General features: G+C 43.4%; 1 protein-coding gene across 2 annotated transcripts; it reads right to left on the bottom strand.

The window, feature by feature from the left end:
• Positions 1-4,467: 4,467 nt before the first annotated feature.
• On the bottom strand, positions 4,468-25,839 carry arhgef15b (Rho guanine nucleotide exchange factor 15b). 2 transcript variants are annotated; one of them, XM_083992970.1, is made up of 17 exons: positions 25,572-25,839; positions 23,848-23,931; positions 18,775-19,288; positions 15,396-16,412; positions 15,247-15,301; positions 14,630-14,685; positions 13,465-13,739; positions 12,110-12,270; positions 11,795-11,947; positions 10,892-11,021; positions 9,362-9,436; positions 8,497-8,589; positions 8,231-8,385; positions 7,216-7,386; positions 6,325-6,410; positions 6,117-6,221; positions 4,468-5,423 (listed from the first exon to the last, which is right to left on the bottom strand). In XM_083992970.1, exons 3-17 carry the CDS (start codon positions 19,190-19,192, stop codon positions 5,254-5,256), a joined length of 3,120 nt encoding a protein of 1,039 aa, XP_083849096.1. In that variant the 5' UTR covers positions 19,193-19,288; positions 23,848-23,931; positions 25,572-25,839; the 3' UTR covers positions 4,468-5,253. The 2 variants fall into 2 exon arrangements, with proteins under 2 accessions (XP_083849096.1, XP_083849095.1); XM_083992969.1 differs by lacking the exon at positions 23,848-23,931.
• Positions 25,840-26,941: the final 1,102 nt, after the last annotated feature.

Consider the following 26,941-nt stretch of genomic DNA (forward strand, 5'->3'; position numbering starts at 1 on the left):
GGTTTGAGTCCGACACAGTTGGCATCGGAAGGATCATCCATACTGAGCAGTCGACAGCAGGTAGAGTTGGAGGTTCACCTGCTGGGCAATAACTAGTTATCACTCTTCACATTTGACTAATGTGCATTTGTTTGTCTTCAGCTGTCACTGCAGATCCACAGGTCCCCACCGTCGGGCCTACTGCAACACTTGAAACCACACCTGATATCAAGAAACCAACCACAACACCTACAGCTTTCCAGCCTGCTTTCCACCCCACGGCCCGCTACATTCGGATTCATAATCGGCCATGGGTTCATAATCGGGCAGGTGAGAGGTGTTGTGTTTTTTTTTTTATTATTATTTAACATAGGAATTGAATGCCTCACTGTTAAATTTTGGTATTTCTTCACAGGAGCTGGAACATCACAAATCAAACAGTATCCATATTTAAATGATGCATAGTTTTTATCAAAAAGTTGGAATTTAATGTAGAAAAGTTGGAATTTAATAAAGATGTTTCTTAATTGTTTCTTTGTCTCACTGATTTGTCAAGACCCTCCACATGGACCAGTTGTGTTGTATAGAAATAGGAAGTTGGTAAATGTGGAAACTAATATTGAGGATGGGTTGTTGGATTTTGGTTGATGCAAGTTTCAGACATGCTCATCTCAGTCACCACTGGCTCCTGGATCACAATGCTGCTGCCTATGAGTCTGTGGATCTGTTGTGTAAATGTATTTCTTCAGTAACCTTGGACATTTTTTTTTTTTTTTGGATTATACAACCTCTCATTCATTGCATTTATTTCTCTAGATATACTGTGATGCATACATGAATGAACCGAAGGTTATTTTCTTTTGTGACAACAATACTGAATTGTTTCCTCTTGGGTTGGCTTGATCTCAACTGTTCAGAATGACGCAGGCTCTATTCTCCATCTCCAAGGACAGAATCTAAAGGTGTAAAGTTTCTTTGCTGGACTAGTATCAGAGTTTACAGCTAGAACCTGTGAACGTGATTCATTCCACATTACAGCTCGCATGCAAGCAAATCGATTCCCCAATTCAATAATAGGACCCTTTACTTTACGAAAGTGCCATGTGGTAAAACCTAATGCCATCACTGCACTTAAGGATGGGCTTTGAGTGATGAGACGTTTTGTTTTGCCAAGTAGTTTAACTTTTTAAAATGAGAAATAATTGCATAGGCTACCATCGATTCATTTAATGGGAGGAGGTGTAGATGTCAAATTAATATTTTAGGAAAACCATGTTCAACAAATGAATGTTCAAATCTTCAGACATCAAAATGTCTGGGCATTAACTAGGCCTATGGTATTTTAAGTGACATTTTGAAATGTTAGCCTACTTTTTGTAACCATTTCTCTAATTAGCATTTATTGGTGGCACCTGTTTCATGAAAGTATGAATATGAGGAAACAATTTTCACTGTTTTAAAATATTTTTTTTTACCTTTATAAAAGCATAAAGTATGTCACTTAGACCTGACTTGGTAATATTTGTTATTTGGGCTCTTGAATGAAATAAACGGGGTGTCCGCCGGTAGGGGGCGCTGGTCATCACGCTCCGTCATCAGGTATCGGCCACAACTTGGCGTTTGTTTTTGATTTTTATTGATTTCCCCATTTTGACACCAACGTGAAGTGGACGCCACGTTTGACCGTCGTCGACGTACAAAAAGTGAGCAGAAAAGTCAACCATGAGCCACAGTGGAGGTGGACGTGGACATCCAGCCGTGAGTTTTCTATCACTTTCGTTTCTCGTGCTATATTATAATACTTTGCGTGGAAGTTTAGTCAACAGATTTCCATACTTGTGTCCTCCTGCAGCAGAGACCCAGGCCGTCGGTCGTGCCCGGTCTGTCCAGCAGGACCCTGCAGCACCCCTCCTTCCTGCCTCTCTACATGGCTGCAGGCTTTGCACACAGTCACACGGCCTCTAACAACCAGACAGGTGAGTCCCTTTTGTACCACATCTGTAATCAAAGCCTCATCCAGCTGTGCAAACATCATCGTCGTCTTGACGTCTTCCCTCTCTTCATCAGTCCAGCACATCATCCCAGCCGAGGTCTTCTACACCGACCCCACCATGAGCCGGGGCAGGAGGATCCCCAACGTGTTGAGCGACTTGGGGGTAAGTCCCCAACAGTTACAGTTAGGGCAAAATAAACACAAACCTCATAAATCAATATTAGATAGTAGATCATATTCAAACAGTCATTGTTTCTCTTCCTACCCAGAATAGGACTAATATGTTTTTTGTTTTTTGTTTTTTTAAAATACATAATCAGTCCCAGTTTTATTTGGACTTGATGATCAATACTTATAGTAGTTATATCTAGTAATGTGTTTCTAATGAATGAATGAATGAGTGTTATTTTGGTACATATAGAGACTGATTTCTCAGTTAGACAAAGGTTGTAGTAGGTAGAAGCTAAGCTGTAACCTACCCCTTTTACTTTACAAAATGATACTCATCACAAAACAAAATACAAAAAGAATCAAGCATAAAAATTAGGAATTAATTGTATCTATAAACTTGCATTTCTCATCCAAAAACACAATCCAAAATTAACATTAAATCAAATGAATTTCCCATATTATAATGAGAAATTACATCATTTTCATGAAGTCTTTTAAAACTGGCTAGTATGCTGTATAATTTAATATTTTCAAGACAGTTGTTCCAGATGTTAACTCCTTTAACAGATACACAGTGATTTTTTTTTACATTGGTTCTAGTCTTTGGTTTAACAATAATATTCCTCCTACTGTAGGTTGTATCTGGTGTCTCTCATTTTTAGCTTTGTACATTTGTATTATAATGTAATCAACCAAGGCCTTGAATTTCAGAATGAAATAGTGGTTTGGTGGGCTTGCGGTAAGGTTTTTTAAAGTCTCAAGTAGATAACCTTCAACCAATGTTCTTGATTCCTATGTATGTGAAACATTAATTTCTCCCATCATTGAATGTAATTAAAACAGGCTGAAGTGATGAGCAGGCTTCTTGTATAGATCCCTGGTCTTTCTGCTCAGTGGGTTGAGGCGAGGAGGGGGCGGGGGGTTGAGCCTCTGGAGGGGATCAGACGGACAAGGACATTTAATAAGATTGGCTCAGTCCTGTCAGACAGAGCTAAGACCCTGAACCGGGGGGTGGCTGAAGGGAAATTGAGACCATGGGGGGAAAGGACAGGGCAAAGACGTATCACTGGCTCTACATCTGTTTCAGTTTAGGAAAAAAATGAGTGAGAGTTGTATAAGATAGAAATTAAATCAGAGTTCATACAGTTATCCTCACAGTAAACAGTCGCACTCATTTCTCCCCGTTAGGTTCTTGAATGCTTTCAGCTCAACACTCCTCCACCTGTCATGTCCGCCTGGCTGGCCCCGCCGAGCCGCCCCGACCCGTTCCGATCGGGGCCACACCCCACTAGAAACCTGGGCTGCCCCACGTGGACCACGACCCGCGCGCACCCACAGGTGCAGCCGAGCCGGGCGGTGGTCCAGCTCACCCAGGAGGAGGACCAGGCCGTCACCAACCTGCTGAAGCTGCACCACCAGGAGCCCAGACGAGGTGACGACCAGACCCTCACTGCTGCTGCTGCTGCACGAGACCTTTCAGTCCAGGACCCCTGCATCTTTAATACTTCGAAATCTATGTTCTCCACCTCAGCTGAGGAGCTGCACAAGGATCCAAAGAAGGGTGGTTCTGGGAATCGCTTGCAGCAGGGAAGAGGCTGGTCTCACGTGGAGCTTGAAGCAGCTGACACCCTCCTGAGTGGCTTCAGGATCTGGGACCAGTGCTGCCAGAAATCAGCAGAGATGCTTCCCGATCCTCCGCCAGACCAACGAGATCAGGATTTACCGATAAGTACCGAAAACCAACAAGAACCAGAAGCTGAACCCTCATTAAACGCTCCTCCCTCTGATAATGACACTGGCTACATCAGACTTTCTTGTGTAAGCGAGAACGGAGGACAAGTCCACGAGGACCGTTGGTCCGTGGAGGACGAAGGTTCTGCTTATGGAGATTTTCCAGAGGTGAGGGAACGGGCGCTCTCAGATTTGGAGGGGGACGCTGTGCATGTTCTCCTGAGCCTTGGAGACGTGGGACCTTTAGATGTCCTACAGTGACTCAAAGGACTTCACTCTAACTTACCAGTTGGGTATTTTTTTTCGCTCTTCGGTGTTCTTTACCTCAAAAGCTTTTATTTTTCCAGGGAGTAAAACCATTCCCCCACTTGCACGAAAAATGAAAACTGGATTTTTTTTTAAAAGTCTACCTCAGAGTACTGCACATGCACCTTGTTAACTTTCTATCAGTGTTCAATAAAAAATGATCCACAGTTGATCCTGTTACCTGGAAACAACAAACAGTGGCTAAAAAGACAAATGTTTTTTTTTTTATTAAAAGCACTACTAGTGTTTTGAAGGAGGTCATTATTTACAACATTTTGTACATTTACACTCGTATGATACACAAATAATACAAACTCTTGGGCGACGGCGACCTGCAGGGGGCGCTACAGTGTTATTTCACACAGGCTATTATTGACACAAGCCGGTCAACACTTACATGCATTTACAAAGCTCTTGTGCTTGATGTAGTCTCGGTGACTGACTGGATTCAACTGGCTGGTCTCCAGGTCGCGGCTGACAACACATCAGTCACTCAGTCAATTAGTCAATCACCATTCTTTGATGTGCTTTCATAGGCGACACTCAGGCAGGAATGAGAGGTCGAGTATGCGTGACACACGAGGCATTTTTTCAGGTTTGATGTTCTGCACAATCCGGTCCAGCTATGGCTAGAATGATTAGCATGTCAGCACGTCAGGTTTTTCTTTTAGCAGCGCAGGAGGAGGAGGAGGGAGGTGTAAACAACAAACACTCACAACAGGATTTTTTAACTCCACAGCTTGAAGCGCTGGAAGACGCTGGTTTTGCTGATATTGAATGTAAACATGCATATAACACACAGGTTTCTGTGAGTGTCAGGAATATATGATTCACTTTAGTACAAACACACACACACGTGTCGTCCAGTCCAGTAGTATAAATAAGGTGATGACTGCAGGTCTGTTGTGATTCTCCACTTTCTCCTTTTTTGTCTTTCGATTCCCTCGCTGCTTGAAAGTGACATGACTCATAAAGTCCTCGTATAATCTCCGGCCAGTTTCCGTTTGTCTTCCCTTTTTTTTTAAAAAAAACAAAGTGATTCATTGTAAACATCCTCCAGCCGTCGTCGTCTCTCAGTGGTTGCTGCGGGGATTGGTGTTGCAGACGATGCTCGCCGCCTGGATGACCCTGTAGCGCTCTCGCAGGTTTCGCCTCCTCACGTGCTCGTTGGTGATCTCGATGACGTTGACGACGGGGAACCAGCCCTTCTGCCCGTCGGACAGGCGGCTCCCCTCGTACCAACCTGGGAGAAGGAGAAGTGGGAGACGAGAGGGGAAGGGAGGAAAAGGGGGAGGAGAGGGAGGAGGACAAGTAGGGGAAGATCGGAGGTTTCTGTTTTTGTTCATGCAAGAAAGTCAAAACCAATCAATAAACTGCTAAGGTGGAGGGACGAGGGGCGACACAGTTATGAGGATCAGGGTGTACGAGCAGGCAGAGTCAAAAGGGAGGAGATGTGTTAATGATAGATCATATAATTACATTAAACTTTCTTAATTGGAGCCCTGTCTGTGCTGCATTTTGTCAAAACTATTCCACAAAGGGCTGGCGCTGGCGGTGTGGCTGCAGGTTTTTGTTCCACTCAATCAAGAGCACACAGTTTGACCAAACAACTGTCTGAAGACTGAGATCAGCTGATTAAAAATGAGTCAAGTCCTGTGCTGCTGCTGCAGTGGAATAGCTGCCCACGCCTGCTCCAGAGACACCGACACAGATAAAAACCAAAAGCAGTGAAATGGAAAGATTGTCATTTAGCATAAACAAAGATCAGTATCAGTTTGTTGCAGTTTTAGCTGCAGACGTGCGCTCTGTGGAAAAGGAAAAGTTTGACCGTCTCTGATCATGTTTGAATTGAAGAGACCAGCTCGTCTCTGATCAATATGTGTCTGATCAATAGATAAATGAACGACTCGGATACGGATTTCCTGAACGTTCTTACCTTCGTTGGTTTTGCGGATGACGTTGACGATGTCGGTGGGCTCCAGGCTGAGCTCGTCGGCCTGCTGGGCGATGTACTGCTCCACACACTGCACCTGCGGACAGTCTGACACACACAGACACACAAACATATAATTAACTCACTTGTTGTTGTTTGAAGCAGATTATAGATGCCTCACATTTTTGCGTGCATGCTCGTGCTTCCTCACCCCAGTCTTCATAAATGACTTCGTCGTCCTCTCCGTCCGGGTTGGTGGGGTTGGGGAAGGCGGCGGTCCACCTGTGCATGTCTGACCTGTTGAAGAGAAGGAAATGATGATTGTGTGTGTGTAGGGATGTCGCGATTATAGATTTTCTGGCAACACTTTATAATAAGTCCACACTATTAAGCATTAGTTAAGCATTAATAAATACTGAATTCTTCATTTATAACGCATGAATACTCATTAGTATGTAGTTTATAAACACAGTTAAAATGTTTTACTCATCGCTGATAAGCACTAACTGTGTTTATAAACTACATACTAGCCTAATGAGTATTCATGCATTATAAATGAAGAATTCAGTATTTATTAATGCTTAACTAATGCTTAATAGTGTGTACTTATTATAAAGTGTTACCGATTTTCTTGGTACGATTATTGTCAGAGAAATAATCAGGGTATTACGATTATCACGATTATTATGCATTAATACATTTTACAACACTATGAATGTGTAAAATCAAATATAGTCACAATATTATTACATTACTAATAATTTACACAAAATATTAAGTATCTATTAATAAAGGACCAATTATTAATCCCCCAGGGGAAATGTTTGAAATATTCAAGTCATTAATTGTCATCTATACCAAATGTTTAAGTTTATTTTAGTAGTTTTTTAAATTACAAAAGACACGGCAACATTTAAATTCCTACTAAGTCAGTGTTATGCTACTCTTTTTTGGTAAGTGACGGTATTTAGGAATCTTTATGATTAATTAATTGTAGCGTTTAATACCACGATTAATTGTAAAAACAAGTAGCCTAATCGTGACATCCCTCTGTGTGTGTTATGTATTATAAAACGTGCTGCATCTCCTTTCCGTCACTCACTGCGACGGAGCTTTGATGAGCCGCTCTATCATGCGTCCCTGGTGGTTCTCCAGCAGCGTGAGGTTGAAGCAGTGCTCGTAGGGGCCGCCGCCGCCGCCGCCGCCTTCGTCCAGCGGCTGCACCTGCACCAGGGAGCGGTGGGCATGGTCGAGAACCACGAAACGCTCCGCACTGTTGAAGAAACAGAGGTAAGTTGGCTGTGTTTACCTGTTACGCAACTGTTTCTGTCCACATGGCAACGATGACGCATTTCAAAGCTACTCTCTCTAGTCTTCCTCTTAGTTAGTTCACCTCAAACACCACTTCCTGCTTTGTTCCAGGAAGTTTGGAGTCATTTCACGTCTTGTTAAAGAGTTGTGATTTCATTTGCGGAGAGTGGTCAGTCACATCCGTCACTGTTGAAACTGGCCTGACAGCGGCCCGTCAGAGGAGACAGCTGGAGCGTTTCCAAGGAGATGTAAATATTAAACATCCCATCAGACGGACCTCTGCCCCTCCCGTCATGTGTTAACACTGTTATTGTTGGCACGGTTAATGACTGAGCACAGTTTATGATCTCTGATGTGTGCATCTCTGAGTGAGAGAGAGGAAATAACTCACAGGGAAAGGTGACATCATTCCTGCTGTTTCCTAGCAACAGCTTGAGCAAAGCGTACCGTCGCTTTTTAATCAACAATTCAGCCGCATTATTAAAAGCAAATTAGATATTTAATCTGAGCTTTGTGCACCAGAGCAGAGTGACACCTTAATTAAGTTATTACACGATGTTGATGTTTGTAATTGGGGTTTTCCTGCAGAGCAATGTGACCGGATTGTATTATAAATATTCATAATTAAAATTATTAAAATGCCACCAAAAGCAACAACTATTTCCTCATGTTTTATGTAATTATACAATAACCTGTTTAGCAATTTAGAAAGAATTAAGAAATCAAGGCGTTGACCTTTCTGACATGCCCTGCCATGTAGGGGATTATCTCCGCCTGTTGAAAACGAATAGGAGTCAGCGCCTCACCCCTTCTTAGTGGCGATGATGAGCAGGTCGTTGAAGAGGAACAGGTGGACGGGAGTGAACCTGGCCCTCATGTTGAACAGGGTTCCTGCTTTAGACATTTCCTGCAGCTCTCCTTTCTTCTCCAGGAATCGATTCTGGGAGATGATGGGAATGGCCTGAAAGAGAAGCAGATGTTTACTTCAACAAGCCCGGCTACAAACCCCCCACAGTGAAATGCATCCATCCATCCATCCATCCATCCATCCGACGACACGGCCTTCGTTTACCTTGAGCCGGTCGAACTCCAGCGTTTTGGAGACGTGGATCAGCTCCTCCATCTGCCTCATCTTCCCCACCTCGGTGTTGCACTCGTCAATGATCTGTGATGATCGTGAGATGAGAGAAAGTGATCAACTCCACCTGATCATTAGGTTCAGTAACATTTTAAAGGAGACATGTTATGCCCCTTTTCCACAAATTAAAAAGTTCCCAGATCACAGCTCTTTTCATCCTCTCAACATGGCCCTGTTCAGAACAGCTGGTTTCAGTGCCTGTCCCTTTAAAGGGATATTTCAACATTTTGGTAAATTGGCCCATTGCCATAATCCCTATAGTTTTAGGAGTAGGTTCGTTACCTTTAATTGTCAGTGCAAGTTGTTATTTTTTACCTCGAAAATAACACCATTGTCAGATAACTGAGGGAACAGCTCATAAAACCACATGGATTTCAACCTGGGGAGCCTGTAAGTTAAACATTTTTTTGGTAAATTCTCACATTTTTGGGGCCGGAAGGCAGGTCAAACACCGAGATATGTTAAATCAAAAAGTGCTTTTTCCGTAATATGTCCCCTTTAAAACCTCATGTTCCGTTCGGTTGTCATTATATGTGACTGGACATGTCTCGTTTGGGAGGATCAGGTTTGTTCCTTGAAAAAGAAAACAACAACCTCAGACTCTCTCTGTTTGAATGAAGTGACTTTGTCCTCACTGACACGTATGAGTCACTGTCACTGCAGAGCTCACTCAATAGGAAATCCTTCACCGAGACAATGGCTGACATCAGATTTCCAGAGGCCCGTGGACACAGTCAGATTATGTGGATGTGTAGGGGTGAGGGGGTGAGGGGGTGCATGGGGGGTGTGTGACGTTTACCTTCGAGACAGAAGCCAAAGCCTTGGAGGCCGTCCCCTCCTCCTTCGTCCCCTCCTTTGTTCTTTTCAGGATGTTCTGCAAACGACAAAGCAACAACTTTCCATCTCTGAGGCGCCGGACAAACAGCATCAACAGGACGCATTTTTTCCATCTTCGAAGCAAACAAAGGTCAGCGGCGTGAGACTTGAAGTCTTGTTTGCTCGCAGGTCAAGAGGCGGCGGCGAGTCAGAGTGCAGGAGATGACACTGGAATGAGGACGACATACCACGCAGCCACACACCGTGATCAGGACCGACTCCCGCCTTTCAACGGCTCAGGGTCATGTATACAAAAATGTACCGTGGCGCTTTTGTTTAGACACTTAAGAAAAAATATTTAAAGGCTGCACAGGTCGACCGCTTCGTCACGCTCCAGTCGCATTTCAATCACGCTGAGCTCCTGAGATTTTCCAAAGAGGAACTGCTGCTGCACACTGACTTTCCATCCCCATCGGATCGTTTAGTCATTTCTAAATATGAAACATATTGAAACATTGTCGTTTTGATTAAATCTGTAGTTTTGGAGACAGTGACTTCAACTGTTTTCCAGACATAGCGATGACCTTGCAACTGATGTGTATAATTATGTTCCTGCTTTTAATAATCTGAGACAATTTGCAAGACGTTTGATGCAGCTCTCATGTCTTTACATGATGCGTGACGCTGGTGCCAGGAGGTGATTAGTTTAGCTTAGCAGAGGGACTGGAACAAGGAGAACAAGCTGATCTGGCACCGGTTGAAGTAAAGAAAAAAAAAGAAAACTCCTATTAAAGTTTCTGGAGCTCACAAATTAAAGGGATAGTTGAACATTTTGGCAAATTGGCCCATTGCCATAATCCCTATAGTCTGATAGGAGTAGGTTTGTTACCTTTAATTGTCGGTGCAAGCTATTTTTAGAACAGTGGAGCAGAGCCGCTAGCTGCTCAGAGCTACACTACGGAGGCTCATGGGATTTCTTGGTTTCCCTCATCAAACTCATCAAATACACAATCAAAAAACTCGTGGACAAGTTGTGACCTGCAAATTCACCACGTTACGAGACAGAGTTGTTTTCAAGAGACTGCTTGCCGAAAAACACCCATCAGCGGTTTCACATGAATTGTCTCGTAATGTTCCGTTATTATCTCATTGCGTGGTGAATGCGCAGGTCACAACTTGTCCATGAGAGCATTTTGGAGTTGTTGGATTGTGTATTTGATGAGTTTGACGAGGAAAACCAAGAAATCCCATGAGCCTCCGTAGTGTAGCTCTGAGCAGCTAGCGGCTCTGCTCCGCCGTTCTAAAAATAGCTTGCACCGATAATTAAAGGTAACAAACCTACTGCTATGACTAAAGGCATTATGGTAATGGGCCGATTTGCCAAAATGTTGAACTATCCCTTTAACAGTTTATTTGGGATATTGAACAAACAGTGAACAACAGTCCAGCTAGCTGTGTTCCCTGTGCCTCCTGGTTTTGTTTTCTCTGTATCTTACTTATCTGACCGTCTCACCTCAATCAGCATCTTGATGCGTGTTATCCTCTGGAAGGGCAGCAGCAGGAAGGACATGAAGGGCAGCCGCTGGCACTGGGGCGACTCCTGCAGACGAGTGATGACCCCGGCAAACTGCGAGTTGTTCTTCCTGCAAACAGACACCAATGAACATGGTTAGGGTCCGCACACATATGCAAACACATTAATGGCACCTAATGCAGCTGTACTTGTACAAAAAATATCAATGTTTGTCTCTTTTTTTTTGTCTTCTGCTTCAGCGCTGAGCTAAGATCAGGTCAGGTTACTTTATTTGTACCCTCAGATTGATTTGGTTTGTAGAAAAAAAGAATAAAACTGGAGCACTTTAGGGTTCCCCCAAACCACCGGTGCTCATGGAAGAGAAATCATGAAAAGAATGTGTGGGGGTTTGAAAATGATAAAAGGCCTTTAATTCACAGGGCTTTGCTCTTTCTCCAGGGTGTAGAGACACACTAACACACACTTTTATGTTGCTCGAGCCCTAAGAATTAAAGGCCTTTTATCATTTCCAAACCACCCTGAGTGCCTGGACCTGGATCACTGTGTAACCGACTTTTTCCGTTTGTCTTTTTCATGATTTAGTTTGTAGTTGGAGGCAAAAAAAGTTAATCTTTCTCAGACATAATATACACCATACAGGATTTAACACCAAAAGATAACAAAAAAGTGCTCAAGTGCTACTCAAAAATGTTAAATAAGCAATAAATACCTATTGAAAACAAACAAACCCTAGAATAAAACAATCTACAGCACTTTGCTTACACCTTTGGGACTAAAAAATCTGAAACTCATTGTCCCAGTTTGACCTCCTGATCCCTGCAGTCCGATTTTATCTCTGCTTCTCATCTGCAACTAAATATTCCTAAATATGCCGTTCCTTACATGAGCGTAGTGTAGGTCTTCTCCTGGTAGATCTGGTTGCGGACGTAGTCGATGTAGACGGGGAACTTGTGCTGGGCGTGGTAGTGGATGATGTCGCAGATGTCGGAGAAAACCAGCTCGTCGAATATCCGCTCCTCCAAGTCTTTCAGGAACCTGTGGAGCAGCAGCAGAGTTACCACCACGCATCCTGACGTCAGCGACACTGCCACCGAACGACCCCGTGTCAGTTCAACTCATAAATCACCTTCCTATTTCTTCTTCCTTCTTTCCCCCTTCCCTTTATCTCCCTCTATCCTTCCTCCTGCCGTTTCTCACCTCTCGCTGACCTCCTCGACCTTCAGGGTGTTGGAGAAGAGGGTCTTCCTGTCCCTGATGATCATGGTGTCCTCCAGCTCCCGGCTCTCCAGGAAATGTTCGGTCAGGACTCGCAGGGATCGGAGGTAAGAGGCCTCCGATGTCAGCACCTCGAACATGCTCTGCCAGGGTGAAACACACACACACACACACATTAACTTCAGCCTTGAAGAGATACCGTGGTGAGTCCCACTCTGCTGCAATTTTCCTGTACACTTCCCACTCTACCAGCAAAATTACAGGGTTTTTTTTTTCTTTCTGAGGATGGAAATGTTGGTGGTTTTGTCAGATGAAACGACTCCACCCACCGGAGGATTTTCAGAGATTCAGTGTCCACGCGACTCCACTCGTCCTAAACTGGAGGAATGACTTTCCGTCCTGCATTAGGGAACCACGGTTTCTCCCAAACAATAATTCAAATAAGTGAAATGATCCAATACAAAAGCAAATAATGAATCAAAATGTGCATCTAAGTCACACTCTAGGAGGAAGTCGGCCTCAAATTGTGGCTGATGCTGTCACATGATGTGGTAAAAATAATCCTCATATTAACTGGCAATAAAAAATGCCAATGCATTTTCAATACTGATTAACTTGACATTGATTGGTTTTTGCTGAAGTACACAAGCAAAAACAATTCCCATCACTAATTCACACATGGCTTTTTCCAATAATCATTCTTAAATCAGCTGCTTAATTATTTAATATGTAGTTTGATGTATCATTTCAGCCCTAGTTGTATATCTCCTATATTGCATATATAATTGACTACAAGGCCACACAGATGTCTTTATATAGACTAACAATGCATTTTTATTACCACTTCTTGATTGATTTTATTGATATTTGTTTGATTAATCTGGTTTGCAATCACAGTACGGCCAGTATGTGTCTGTTGAAGTTTATTGGCTGCCATTGTTCGCAGCATCTGCCCACTTTTTCCAAACAAACCGCTGTAGCTACTGGAAACAAAAACACATCACCGCTCCAACTTATAATGATTTTTCTTTTTTTCTTTTTTTTGGAAAGTTGAGTTGATGTTGGAAAGTTCGAACCGTGTAACTGTAAAAGCTTTCCTGAACTTCAGACACAGTGAATCAATACAACGTTACAGCGAGCGAGCGGAGAATGGACTTTCATTTATATAAAAACATCACATTATTACTTTAAGATGAGATTTATAATGTGATACTGCATCTCCAGTGTCTCCCCTCCACGCCTCATTGATTTTTCTTGATGGTGTCTCTCCTCTGTACATTAGCCTCCTCCCCTCCTCTCCTCTCCTCTCCCCTCTTTCCCATCCCTCCATCCCTCACCTCCTGGTACTTGCACTGCTCCGGGGTCAGCTGCTCCAGCACGCCGCTGGCCCGTACGTCCGCCAGGTCCTGCCACAGCGTGCTCTGGCCCGGCGTGGGCACGGGGCTGCCTCTCGGCGCTCCGTTCCCAGACATGGTGCTGGTGCCGGTGCCGGAGCGCCGGTAGGCCGTGTCCATGGGGTAGTCTGCGCTCGTCTTGCTGATGTTACGGCTGACGGTCTGGCGCCGGATCTCCTTGGTGATGACGGATTCACGGTACGTCTGGTACATCGGTTCTGAGGGAAACACAAACACATGAAAACTGAGTATGTAACCAGGACATGATACAGGTTTAAAACATGTAGTTGGTCAATCAGTGGTATTTAGTATATATCTTATTTTGTATATATCTTTATTCTATTCTTTTATATTTTCTATTCTTTTATATTTTAGTAGTATTTTGTATATATCTTTATTCTATTCTTATTCGTATTCTTTATTCTATTCTTTTATATAGTATATGTGTATTTATGCATATTTCCTTTTTGTATATAGTATATGTATATCTATTTGTATATCTTTGTCGTCTAAACAACTCAGAAAATCAGATTGTGATGGAACTGACAAATGTTGCATTTAGTGCCACGCGTTACACGTCACTGCTCTGGAAACACTGGTATAAGTGTCTTTTAATAAGGGGCTGCTAGGCTACCCCGTATGTTGTTGTTGTCTGTTGTTGTAGTATTGTTGTATTTTTAACTGGACCCAGAGTCTGTACTAATAAAATGATCTATCTATCTATCTATCTATCTATCTATCTATCTATCTATCTATCTATCTATCTATCTATCTATCTATCTATCTATCTATCTATCTATCTATCTATCTATCTATCTGTATATCTTTCGCACTAGAATATTTTAATTCATTCTATTTTATTTTATTTTATTTATATTCTTAATTCTCTAAATTCTTATTATATTCTATTTTTTTGTACTTTTATGTTTGCACCTGACACCAAGACAAGTTCCTCGTGCTGTAAACTGACCTTTACTGCTCTTGGCAATAATCTAATTCTGAAACTGGACACTATGACGATCGTTGTGAAATTCACCGATCACAAATGATATTTTCATTTTCACTTATGCTGCTGTTGTGTTGTGTTTGCTCCTGGTCTGGGACTCACCATCCTGCAGGCGGGACTCCCAGCTGAACAAAGTCTCTCTCCTCAGGGAGCTGTTCCTGAAACAGGAAGTATGGAAATGGGACAAAAGGTGCAGTCGTCAACAACAACAACAACAACAACAACAAAAACAGTGCCTGACGCAGTTATTTAAAGGGTAAGACCGCTGATATTCTCTATTTCTCCTTATTTTCAACAAATTCCCCAAAAATGGCAACAATGGTGTTATTCAACTTCCACACTTCTTCAAAACGCTCACAGTTTCCGAAAATAGATGGGAACTGTAGTTTTTAGGGGGAAGTTATTCAAAGAGGAGAAAATAAACAGACGTTGCTGAGTATTTTCTCACAGCAGGGCGTTTACATGTTCAGACTAAATGCCCCCCCAGTGCAGTAGACTGGGCCGTTCCTTTGTTTTCAGTTGTTTCTGGACAAACTATAGAGGAGTTTGTTACAGTGTATTGACATTACAGACGAGTGCTTTGTGTCAGATTAAGTCTTCACTGGCTTTTAGTCTTTTCATGTGTTTTGGTGACAAACAGACCAACACAAAGCGCCAAGAACCTTATCCTTTGTAAAAATAGAGGTGAAGTGTAGAAGGAGCCCGGAGCTGTAACTCACAGTGGATCCACTGTGTCGTCTTTCTCTCTGTCTGTCGCTCCGTTCTCCTCTCCTTCTAGAAAAAACAAAACAAAACAAATGTTTCATCTCTTCAGTCCCACCACGGATCACGAACAATTTATCTCGTCTCGTTCCGTAGGGCTACGAACCTTTTATCTGTGTGAGGGACTGGAGCGAGGTGCTGCTCAGCCTGCGGGGGTCTGCCTTCGGGGGCGGCGGCGGGGCTCTGTGAGGCACGAGGGGGCTGGTCAGAGGAGGAGTGACGGCCCGCTGGGGGCTCAGCCCGGCGGCGGCGGCGACGGAGCTGCCGGGCGACGCGGGCCGCAGGCTGCGCCACTCCTCCAGGGTGGGCTGGGGGAGCGGGATGCCGGCCCGGTGCGACGGCGTCAGGCTGCGGCTTTCCTGGATCAGAGGCATCCTGGGCGGGATGGCGGGGGGCTCGTCCTGCGGGCTCGTCGCCGCGGTGGGCCCCACGTCGCTGGTGTGGAACTCGGAGGTGGGGTCGGAGGTGCTGTAGGGCAGCTTGGACCGGCGCTCCGGTTTGCGCACCTTGATCTGAGGGATTTCCAGCTCCCGGGTCAGAGCGGCGATCTGTCTGAGCGCGGGGTCGACCACGGGCAGCGTGGCCTCGTAGATGTTGTCCTCCTCGCTCTCCTGGACCTGGGGCGACTTAGTCCGTTTGGGGGGCACCGGGGGCGACTGGGAGCGGGCCAGCGCGACGGAGGCGAGGATGCTGTGGGGCCCCGGGTCGGACCGCCGCCTGTGGCCCTCGGCGATCAGGACGCCCAGCGACTGGCTGAACTTCACCCTCTGGTTCGACGCCTCGCCGTCGTCCGCCGCGGACAGCTCGCCCACCTCGTCCTCTTTCTCGCTGCTCTCTTCCTCCTCCTCCTCCTCCTGCTCTTCTTCCTCTTCCTCCTCCTCCTCCTCCAACTCCTCTTCCACGTTCTCCTCTTCCACGTTCTCCTCTTCCATGTCCGCCTCGTCTCCGCCGCCGTCCCCCACGTCCACCGGCACCCAGACCAGCTTCATGCCGGGCCGCTGCAGGTGGCACACGCAGCCGCAGCCCGGCTCGCAGCCGGGGCTGAGCGGCGTGCTGGGGCTGAGCTCCACCTCCGCTTCGTCTCCTCCGAGCAGCCGCAGCTCCACCTCCTTCCCATCAGGCTCTGCAACGAACAGAAGCAAAACATGTCAGCAGCTGGAAAAGAAAACTTTTTTTTATGTTTTATTGTGTCCTGGTTTTTTGCTGTTGGTGTGAACAAGCTGTTTCCTGCTTCTTTCCTACATGAATCCCCAGACACTGATTGAGAGATTGAGAGCCCCCTCCTCCTCCTCCTCCTCCACCACCACCCCCATTCCACCCCCTCCTCCATCTGCTTTCATCCTGGCACACGCTGGACGGTCGAGTCAGCAGTTCATCACTACGCAGAGCGTTAAGTGGTGTCTTCAAATATTCATGGAAAGTTTGGATCATCGCAAGGGAAAAAAAAAAAGAAGAAAAATCCAATATTGACAAAAGGAAATGGAGGAGGTGGAGGAATGAGAGAGGAGGCTGGAGGTTAAACGGGTCACAGAGTCAAACTAAATAGTCAGAATAAGAAGTCGCATCTGTCGGTGCAGACATGTTTTTATAAATGAAAAGGAAAAGAAAGAAAAAAAGAGGAAATCTGTGGTTCATCTAAACTAATTAGATTCGTTTTAATCACTTTTACACACATTAGTAAAAATCCATTACCTCCTTGATTGAGTGCTTTTCAAAATAAAGTTAAATAAATGATTTTATTCCTCCTGTAACAGCTGCTTTAGTTCTGATTCACAGATTTAACGCATTAATTGATCAGCTGATTCTGATACTGGATTTTCTATTATTTTTTAAAGGGATAGTTCAACATTTTGGCAAATTGGCCCATTGCCATAATCCCTATAGTTTTAGGAGTACGGTAGGTTCGTTACCTTTAATTGTCGGTGCAAGCTATTTTTAGAACGGCGGAGCAGAGCCGTGAGCTGCTCAGAGCTACGCTACGGAGACTAATGGGATTTCTTGGTTTCTCTCATCAAACTCATCAAATACACAATCCAACATCTCCAAAACACTCTCGTGGACAAGTTGTGACCTGCACATTCACCACGCTATGAGGTAATAACAGAACGTTACGAGACAGAGTTGTTTTAGAGGTAAATTCATGCAAAACAGCTGATGCGCGTTCCTGTCAGGGGCAGTTTTTTGGCAAGCAGTCTCTGCCTTCGCCTTTAATGGAAAGCACAATCGAGAGAGACAGCATTTCAGGCACAAATGCAAAACAATCTCTAGATCTCAGATAGTAGAATTTGCTGCCTTTCTCCATTATATGATTGTAAATTGAACAATCGAACAGTTTTAAACTGTTGTTCAGCCACAAAACACAATTTGAAGAAAATCGCCATTGGCCCTCAGAGACTGTTATTAGTAATTTCTCTATTTTATTATATTTTACAGTCTAAACAATAATGAATACAACTGTTTGTGTGGCCTACTTAGATGCTCTCTGTTTCTGATAGGGAACCAAAACAGGGAAGCAGAAGGATTTGTAGCTGAGGAGGGAACTATCTAATCAGGTGACCAATACAGTGATTCCTCTTGAGTCGATCAGTATGACACAGCAGCAGCAGCATGGAGCCCATGACAAAGATCCACAGACCGAAACTGAAAGGACCTCCAAGTGTTTCCTGTACTTTACTATATGACTGTGAAGTAAACACACACACACACACACACACTGACTGACTGACTGAACCTGTTTAAGGCTCGAGCAGCCGCCAGCACCACACCTGTCTGTTGACAACACCCACACCGTCCTGGAAATGTGACTTTGCTTACAATCAGTGTACACACCCGCTCGCATATAGATGTCTTCACATGCATTGGGGCATTTTCTGTCAGTTTTATCTTCAGGCTCTTTATCTAAAAAAGAATCCAGTGTGCTGCCTGTAAAAACTGACACTAACTTCTAGGGGTGGGAATCTTTTACTATCTCACGATTAGATTCAATTCTGATTTTTGGGGCTACGATTCAATTCAAAATCGATTTTCGATTCAAAACGATTTGATTCCTAATGATTTCTGCTTCAGGCTATCAGTGTCTTTTTCACATTTATTGAGTTTTAAACATTAATCCATGCTTAGATGGAATTGTTGAAACTGTTGCATAAAAGCAATATCACATATTGAAAACAAAACAAAATGAAAAGTGCCTCTTCATTTAAAAAAAATAGTGCAGCTAAACATACTGCCTTTTAAATTCTAAGGAAATGGAGGCCAACAGCCAGCAGATTTTTTTCATTTTTTTTTTTTTTGGGACATTTTATATGGATTCTGAATCGTATTAAATGAGAATTGCGATTATTATGTGAATCGATTTTTGGCACACCTCTACTAACTTCCTTTACACTTTGACCTGCGGGTCTAAAGCTGCAATAAGTAACCTTAAATGTTTAAACATTGTTCTGAAGAAATGATGAGACAAGCAAAAAGTTTCAGACCCACTGTACCTGATCGACCTCCTTCCACAGCGACGCCGTCCCCCTCGTCTCCCCCTGTGATCTCATTCTGCTTGTGCAGCAGGCGGCTCCTCTTCATGGGCAGCGGCGGCGCCTTCTCCGTCCCGATCTGCAGCTGCAGGCTGCTGCGGCCCGGTTTGGGCTTGATGGTGGGCGCCCTCTTGAACTGCGAACGCGATTTGTGTCCTGTGGTGGTGCCATTGGTGGGTCTCGCCTCCGGTCTTTTCGACACAGACCCCTGGTTGCTGAACTTGCTCACGATCCTTTTGACTTTCCCGCTGCCTCTTTCTCCCGGAGGAGGGGAGCTGGCCTGGGTCGACGGCTTCGGGGGGATCTCCGGTCTCGGTTTGGGCTCCGGTTTGAAGTGTAACGGTGATTCGGGCCGATGCGGAGTTCCCTGGACAGACATGGTCGCTGGAGGTGGTCTTCTCTTCTGGCTGTAAGCCCTGACCAGTCAGAGGTCAGGCTGTGAGGGCAAAGGTCAATGTGACCACGCCATGATCATCTGTAAAGAAAGAAGAAAAAGTCTGATATAATTTTAAATGTCTAATTTATTAAGAGTGCATCACCAATTTAGGAGAGAACCAGTGGCCTATGTCGCCCACAAACCAGCTTGATTGTTAATAGTCAAGTCAAGTCAAGTCAAGTCAAGTTAAGTTAAGTGTTAAGTTAAAGCAGAAGTGAGTGATATATTTGTGTTAATATAAGTCTTAAATAGTTATATCTTCCGACAGCAATCACTTACATAGAGTGTTTGGACTGAAACACGGGTCTCTCAGTCCCTCTGCTCTGCTCTGAGTCGAGGAGAAAACATTTATCGTATCCTACAGTTTTTATCCAATGAGGAGAGAGAACGGCATGCAGGGCTGTGTGTGCAGCCAAGGAACGCCGTGAATGTGGTGACGTAGCGACGAGGACTGTTATGGTGCGTTCAAGGAAACTCGTATTTTTCCGACCGTGAAGTGGTACCAGTTCGATCTGGTACGAGTTCACCGGTCGGAAGTTACGAGTGGCCGTTATAGTGACTTTCACCGGTAAAACAGGTCGGAAAAACACGAGTGGGTTGCCTGGAACGCTACAAAGTCGTAAGTTGTGACTTGAAGCTGTAATTTACGATTTCAAAAGCCTGCCTGGAACGCAGCATTAGCGAAAACGACCGGATCACTCACTTCTGCTTTAAGTTAGAGGGACTATCACACCACAAACCAGCTTGATTGTTAATAGTTAAGTTAAGTTAAGTTAAGTTAAGTTAAGTTAAGTTAAGTTAGAGGGACTATCACACCACAAACCAGCTTCAAGTCAAGTCAACTTAACTTAACTTAACTTAAAGAGAATATCGCACCATAAGACAAGTAGAACAGCCCCTCAAGAGTTCAAGTTGACCGACCACAATCTTCTCTAGTTAGAGCAGCTTCAGCACAGACAGCCAGATAGCTGCCAACCATGATCAAAAAAGCCACTCATGGCTACAAATAACACTCAGGACAGCTGCACCATACTTTGTCAACAGCACAAACATAATACGAGTCATCAAACGCCTGCTAGCTCTGTCTGGTTTCTATTGAAAAGACACAAACACAGACCTCAACCACTCTTATTTGTACTATTGACAAAGTCTGGTGATGTTCTGAGCGTTATTTGTGGCCATGAGTGTCTTATTTGATGGCGGTTGGGTCGTGGCTACACGGACAGCAGTATTTTGGTATCTGGCTGTCTGTACTGAAGTCGCTATGAAGTTTGCAGCCGGTAAACTTGATCTCTTGAGGGGCTGGTCTACTCGGTCTCACGGTGCGTTAGACCACGGGTTAAACTTACACTGGAACATCCCTTAGGGCATACAACAATATAAAACTAGAATAAAAATAAGTATTTAATAACAAAACATAGAAAAACCCAGACTATGTCCGTAATATGCACAACTTGATAAGATAATAAGAATAAGAATGAAACAGGCAGGGTAGTGATAGACAATAAACCTGAAGCATCAGATGAACATGAAAGAAATCAGATATATTTATAAATATCTCTTAACAAGAACTACAGTGTATCCTTGTTGCACCTTTTTTGTACTTCCTTGTTCTTGTGAAATTCTGGATAGGTTGACGCCCTCCTGCACCCTCATAAGGTAAGTGATATGGGTCGAAAGCTTTTATTTTAGGTTTAGTTTTAGAGTTGCATGTCTTCAGACGGTGAACACAGTGAGCCGACAGGGGGAAGAAAACAATAAAGGTGCCTGCTGTACAGTAAGCGGGAGGTTTTAGCGATTACATGGGGAACGCCTTGAAAATCTAGGGTTAGTGGTTTTCAACCTTTTTGGCCTGATTCACTCTGATTACAGTCATTTTCTGTAGCTGGAACAAACATTTGCAGCAAAGCGATGCACATTACACTGGTGCAGTATTTCCATTACAGTATACTGTAATCCTAACATCAGACTTTGAGCTCTGTGCAGCGAGTCCCCCCGCTGTAAGGCCTCCCAGGAAAATGACCTTTGCACGTTCAAGTGTGCACACTAGTGAAAAAAATACATTCCTACACATAAAAGAGGAGATAATATAAAACCATCTGAGTGGCTGAGGTTTAAGTCTATTTACTGTAAAGTGAAGCAGCGGAGAGGGCGAATCCGGCTCCGGCTACAAACCATTGATTTTTCCAGTGTGATATTCCCTGGTATCCGCGTACAACGTCTCAGACTGTTATCTAATCATGACTCTGCTTTGTTTATGACTTTACTGCCTCGGAGACTCGACTGTGTCAGCACTATCAGGAGGACAGGGATGTTGGGAGGGAAGCGCTGCCAGTAACAGGAGTTGAAACCGAATGAAAAAGTCGACAGGAAACAGAGCTGAGCCCGTTTTTGGAAAAATAAAAAATCTGATATTGTTAGAGCTCAAACCTCTGAGTACAGGAGCAGAAACAAAAGGTGGTTCCTCTTTTGGTTTGCTCTTTCATACTTTGAATTGAATTAGTCATTATTATCTACAGCGGCACTGTATTAATGTGGTAATCATTTACCACAGTAATATAAAACCCTACATTAATAATCGCTCCGCCCTGTCCACTGTTGCTCTGATTGGCTCCAGCAGTTTGACCTCTCAGTCACTGTGGACATGCTCCAACTCCACAGGTGTGTTTGACTTTCAAATCTTTATCTTTATTCTAATCTCCAAATTTTTTGTTCCTTGTTTATCATGCACAAAAAAAATCACAATTGTGGATTCAGTGACCTGAACATTGTTGTCACACAGATACACACAACAGTGCATAAGCACAGACACTCGTGCTCTGCTCCAAATCCAAACCTTGACAGATTTCCACAGTCAAAGCTTTGGTTTTTTTCCTTTTTTTCCAGTGTGTATAAAAAGCAACGCGATGACGATAACATGAAATTCAGTTTCCATTCTGGGTGACCACATGGCCTCTGTGCTGCAGATTCTTCTCGCCATATGTTTTTTTGGATGCATGTGCAACAGCTGATGTAATACCAGACCCAACGAGCGATGGTTACGCATCGTCTGAGTCACAGAGAAAGAGAGCAGAGCTGCAGAAAATGACCTTGCTGATAAATGTATTAATTTGGACGTGCATGGGAATTACATACGTGGCTGCAATAAACTGCAGCCTTGTGGTTAACATAGTGAGAATGTCGATTGATAGATTGACTGATGGATTAGTTATCTACACGCAGCCGGCATCGTATAAATGCTGTGGTGTGGCTTTGAGGAAGTCGGCGTCCATTCATTATCGCAAACCACTATATGTAATGAACGGTCTCTGCACACTTTATGGACCTGCTGCTGATTAACAGACTGACTCACTGTCTCAGAACAAAAGTGGAAACAATGAGTTGATTCATGTGCTCACATAAAAGCAGCCTGACTTCTCGGTTGCTCTAGATCAGTGTTTTTCAACCTTGGGGTCGGGACCCCGCGTGGGGTCGCCTGAAATTCAAATGGGGTCGCCTGAAATGTCTAGTAATTGATCAAATTTATTTTTTAAACTAATTATTATTCTTTTTAAAATGATGATTAAAAACACGACACACAATTTTAAACAACTGTATTACATACTTTCACTTTCTTGAATATAAATCGAGTCAAATAAAATGCAGCATAAAAATATCTGAGCTGGCGAATCTTGATCGACGGCCGTGACCGTGTGATGTCAAAATGGGGTCATGACGAGGGTTGGGAACCACTGCCCTAGATGAACAAATACATAGAACAAGAGAACGAGTTTGATAAGACACACACACACACACACACACACACACACACACACACACTACACACAGGGATAGCAGAGCTAATGGGTGATAAGTAAACACCAACATTTACCTATTGTGTACATACAGGCAGGTGAAACAATGGATGCCTGTATAAATGTATAACAACAACATAGAGCACAATGTCTATATACAAGTAGAGTGCAAAGGTGTGAATAGTGTTTGTCAAGACGCTATGTTACTATGCATTTATATGGGACTCTATATATAGTAGCCTTTATGATGTGCATGTGGTTCCAGTGTTATTACACATGTAGTTTTCTTGCATGTTATGAATAAAATGTGTTGTTTTTGCAGATTTTTCTAGAGTATGAGAAAACAATTTGGATGATGTCATCTGCTAACCCCCCAAGGATGATGATGTCACCGGGGTTACCTCAGTTTGGGCTTGGATAAACTATCATCAGACTTCAAACTAAAGATGCGCATGATGTGGGCTTTTACCGGGTTAAAGATGGGGAATGCAGTATCCGGTGTTTTTGCCAATTTCCTCTGCTGCTTTTATTTTTAACCTTCATATTTTATTAATCTGTCCTCGTCCGCCTCAACTTTATGGAAGAAGAAAAATGAAATCCACAGAGTGGGCTTTAATACCACAATCACAAAGTGGTCTGTTGCTAACATTAGTAGCATTTTTTTAAAGAATTAATCACCCTGTTTACCTGCGTAACAGCAGCAGGTAAACAAAGGCATGACAGATATTCATCTACTATAAAAGGTTCTCGACCCGACGGCTTCTCTTCCACATGGTTTCCTAGAGTCGACACACAGCTACGTACCAACTGCCTTGTCACTGGGAAAGTGAACGGGCCAGTCGGACCAGTCTGGAGGAGACGTGCATGCTACACAGTCAGTCACTGAGCCTATAATAAAGAGACAGATGGGGTTTCATGTTTCATGTCTGACTGAAACGCGTTTCTGGGCCGACAAGTAGCCGTGTATAGAATAATGAGAACGCAACCAGGCGAGAATAAGAAAATGCATGGCATGAAGACACGAGGAGGTCAATTATAAAACCATTAACCTGTTCATACTTTCAATTTCTCACACTTGTCTTTCTTTTAGCTTTTTGTTTGAGGCATTTTTCAGAAACATGACATACTGCAGCAAACTATGTGAATGGGTGTGTGTGTGTGAATGTGTGTGTGTGGGTGTAATGCAATTTCTTAAAGGTTTCATATTTGGCCCTCTGGTTATAATCATTGTCCACAGGCTGATACATAAACCCCGACTATGGGAGGGTGTGTGTGTGTGTGTACGCTCACAAAGACACCGGAGATCATCACACACTCTGATTTCTGATACTAACACACTCAGAGTACACCCGAGGTTACATTCCCCCGGACCCCCCCAAAGACTTTCTTTCTTTCTTTCTTTCTTTCAGTCACCCCCTCCCAATCAGACGTCAAAGCCTTTTGTCTACTTCTGCTCCTCCGACCTGGTTAGTTCAATAGCTGCGTCCTCCAGTCTGCTGGACTTGACGCGCCCGGACTGGGTCAGTGGGTCGGTCATTCATCACCCTGAGTGTGTTTGTCCTGGTGAAGCCAATACATATCAGATATATGGTACGATCCCTTAAATCAGACCAGCTCGAGAACAATCCTTAAGTGCTTAAAGAGGAGTCCATTAACACAATGCTATGTGTGTGTGTGTGTCTGTCTGTGTGTGTACAGTAGCCTATGCCATCTGCTCTATAGAGACTAATGGGTCATGCAGTGTGTGTAATGAGTGGGGGGCTTTAAGAGAGCTACTCACTGCCTGCCTGGCCAGCAGCAGCATCAACCAGTGTAATACATGTGAGGATGATGCTGTGCCTGTAAGCTCCACGTTGGCCAGGAAGAGGGACGGAAAAGGTGTGTCGGAAAAGGAAAACACACACACATTCATAACACACACACACACACACACACACACACACACACACACTGGTGAGAATGCAGGAAAACACGGATATAGCGTGGGAGAGGGGATTATCTATAAATATGCAGATGTAAATATGATGTTTAGGTCTCATATGACTGTGCTAAATGGAAATACCACAACTTTAAGACACCTTTAATCTGCCAATAATGATCGATTATAGTGATTGCAAACGTTTTCCTATTATAAATATTCGAATTAAAGATAAATTAAGTGTTTATAGGCTGTTTATAAAATGTGCAAACTCACCAATTGCCTATTATGATAATAGCCTATAATCTTAATTTGTATTGCTTATTAGCGTCATATTACGTTTCAGTCCGCGAAATATGGAGAAAATAAGGCAAAAATTGCACCACAACATAAAACAGTTGAGTCACGTTAAAGGGGTATTACATTACTTTACAGTAAAACAATGTCACTGTGCCTTTATAAAAGCCTTTCAGGCTGTTTCAGAGGTTTTTCCCAGTAGGGAACAGGTGCTTTCAGACTCGACCGCCGGACTCACAGAGCTGCACTTTAGTCAACTGAGAATAATTTATCAATCTTAGTGAAAACCTGAATTAAAGAGGAGAAAACTCACCAATACTGTTCAGACGTGTCTGGTTGTGTCTCTTCAGTCATTCGGCTCCAGTGTTGGTTGGCAGTCCGGTAAACTGTTGTTGGTTTTTTTTTTTACACCCGAGAGAGAAAAAAGCTTTAGGTTAAAACCAGTCCGCAGAGCAGCGGCGTTAGTTCGCTGTGCACTTAAATATTCAGGTGAAGTTATTCAGCACAGAAACAAACAGGCTCAGTTTCTTATTGTTTCTCTGACAGGGTTGTTGTCTGAGCACCCATCATCCCCCTGTTGTTGTCTCCTCTTTGTTACCAGGAGCGTGTATGAGAGGGGAGGAACAGGAGGCAGCAGTCCAGCAACCTCCCCCTCCAGCTGAGACCGACAAGTCACGTGGAGTGAAGCCGGCTGGTTCCGGTGAGGGATTTCAAAATAAAACCCAGACTTGGTGTGTGGCAGAGGGTACAAAAGAAAAACTCAATGTCTTCTAATAATAATTGCCAACTGAAAATAGTAGATATTGAATATGCGCACAAGCAAGTTACTTTATGCTCCTGATGATTGACACATTTTCTTTCTAAATTAATTTGTGCAATGGATTTTAGCAATAATAACACGGTATAGGCTTACTTGCTTTTGTTAAATTCTTTGTTAATTTTACTACATCAGTTTTTTGTGTGTGTTCTGCATTTGGTGCAAGACTGAGTTTTGAATGATACAGTATAACGTAGACTGCAAACTGTTGCCAATTAGATCATTATGATAGGCCTATTACTTATTGACACTGTTCAGTAAATATAATATATTCATTTTGTCTGTTTATTGAGAATACATGAGTGTTTAACTGCATTTCAGTCTATTAATGTCACACATGAATGAGCACTTAAACAGTCATATTGCAAAAATATAAGACGCAGATTGTAAAATACACATATCTGTTTAGTACAGGACTATGTCTCCATATTTTTGCCTGTGATTCTCAATCTGATTAAAATCATTATGATACATTTTCTTGTTTAAAATTTAAATAAGGCCCCCCCTTTTTTTTTTACTCTTGCATTACTCGTATTTTTCCTCTAAGACTCTGAATACAAAGACATGGTCATAGTCTTTGTATTCAGAGGCTCTTATTTTGAAGGACAAAATGTCACAAATTTACCACTTTCCGGAATTTTATTGTAAACTTCAAAAACTTTTTTTGCCCTCACGGTCTGCCAGAAACAAATATTAAATCTTGAAGTATTGCAACATACTTTATTTGGTGTTTACTTTCAGTATATTTGTTTTGGTATTTAACAGTGAACTGCTGTGTATGAAGCAGTGGCACACTTTACTGTAATATAGTGATCAAAGCCACATGGAAATGACTTGATATAGTAGCTATAAAAGCCCAAATCAAT

Source organism: Trachurus trachurus (genome assembly GCF_905171665.1).
Source record: "Trachurus trachurus genome assembly, chromosome: 18".
Lineage (NCBI taxonomy): Eukaryota > Metazoa > Chordata > Actinopteri > Carangiformes > Carangidae > Trachurus > Trachurus trachurus.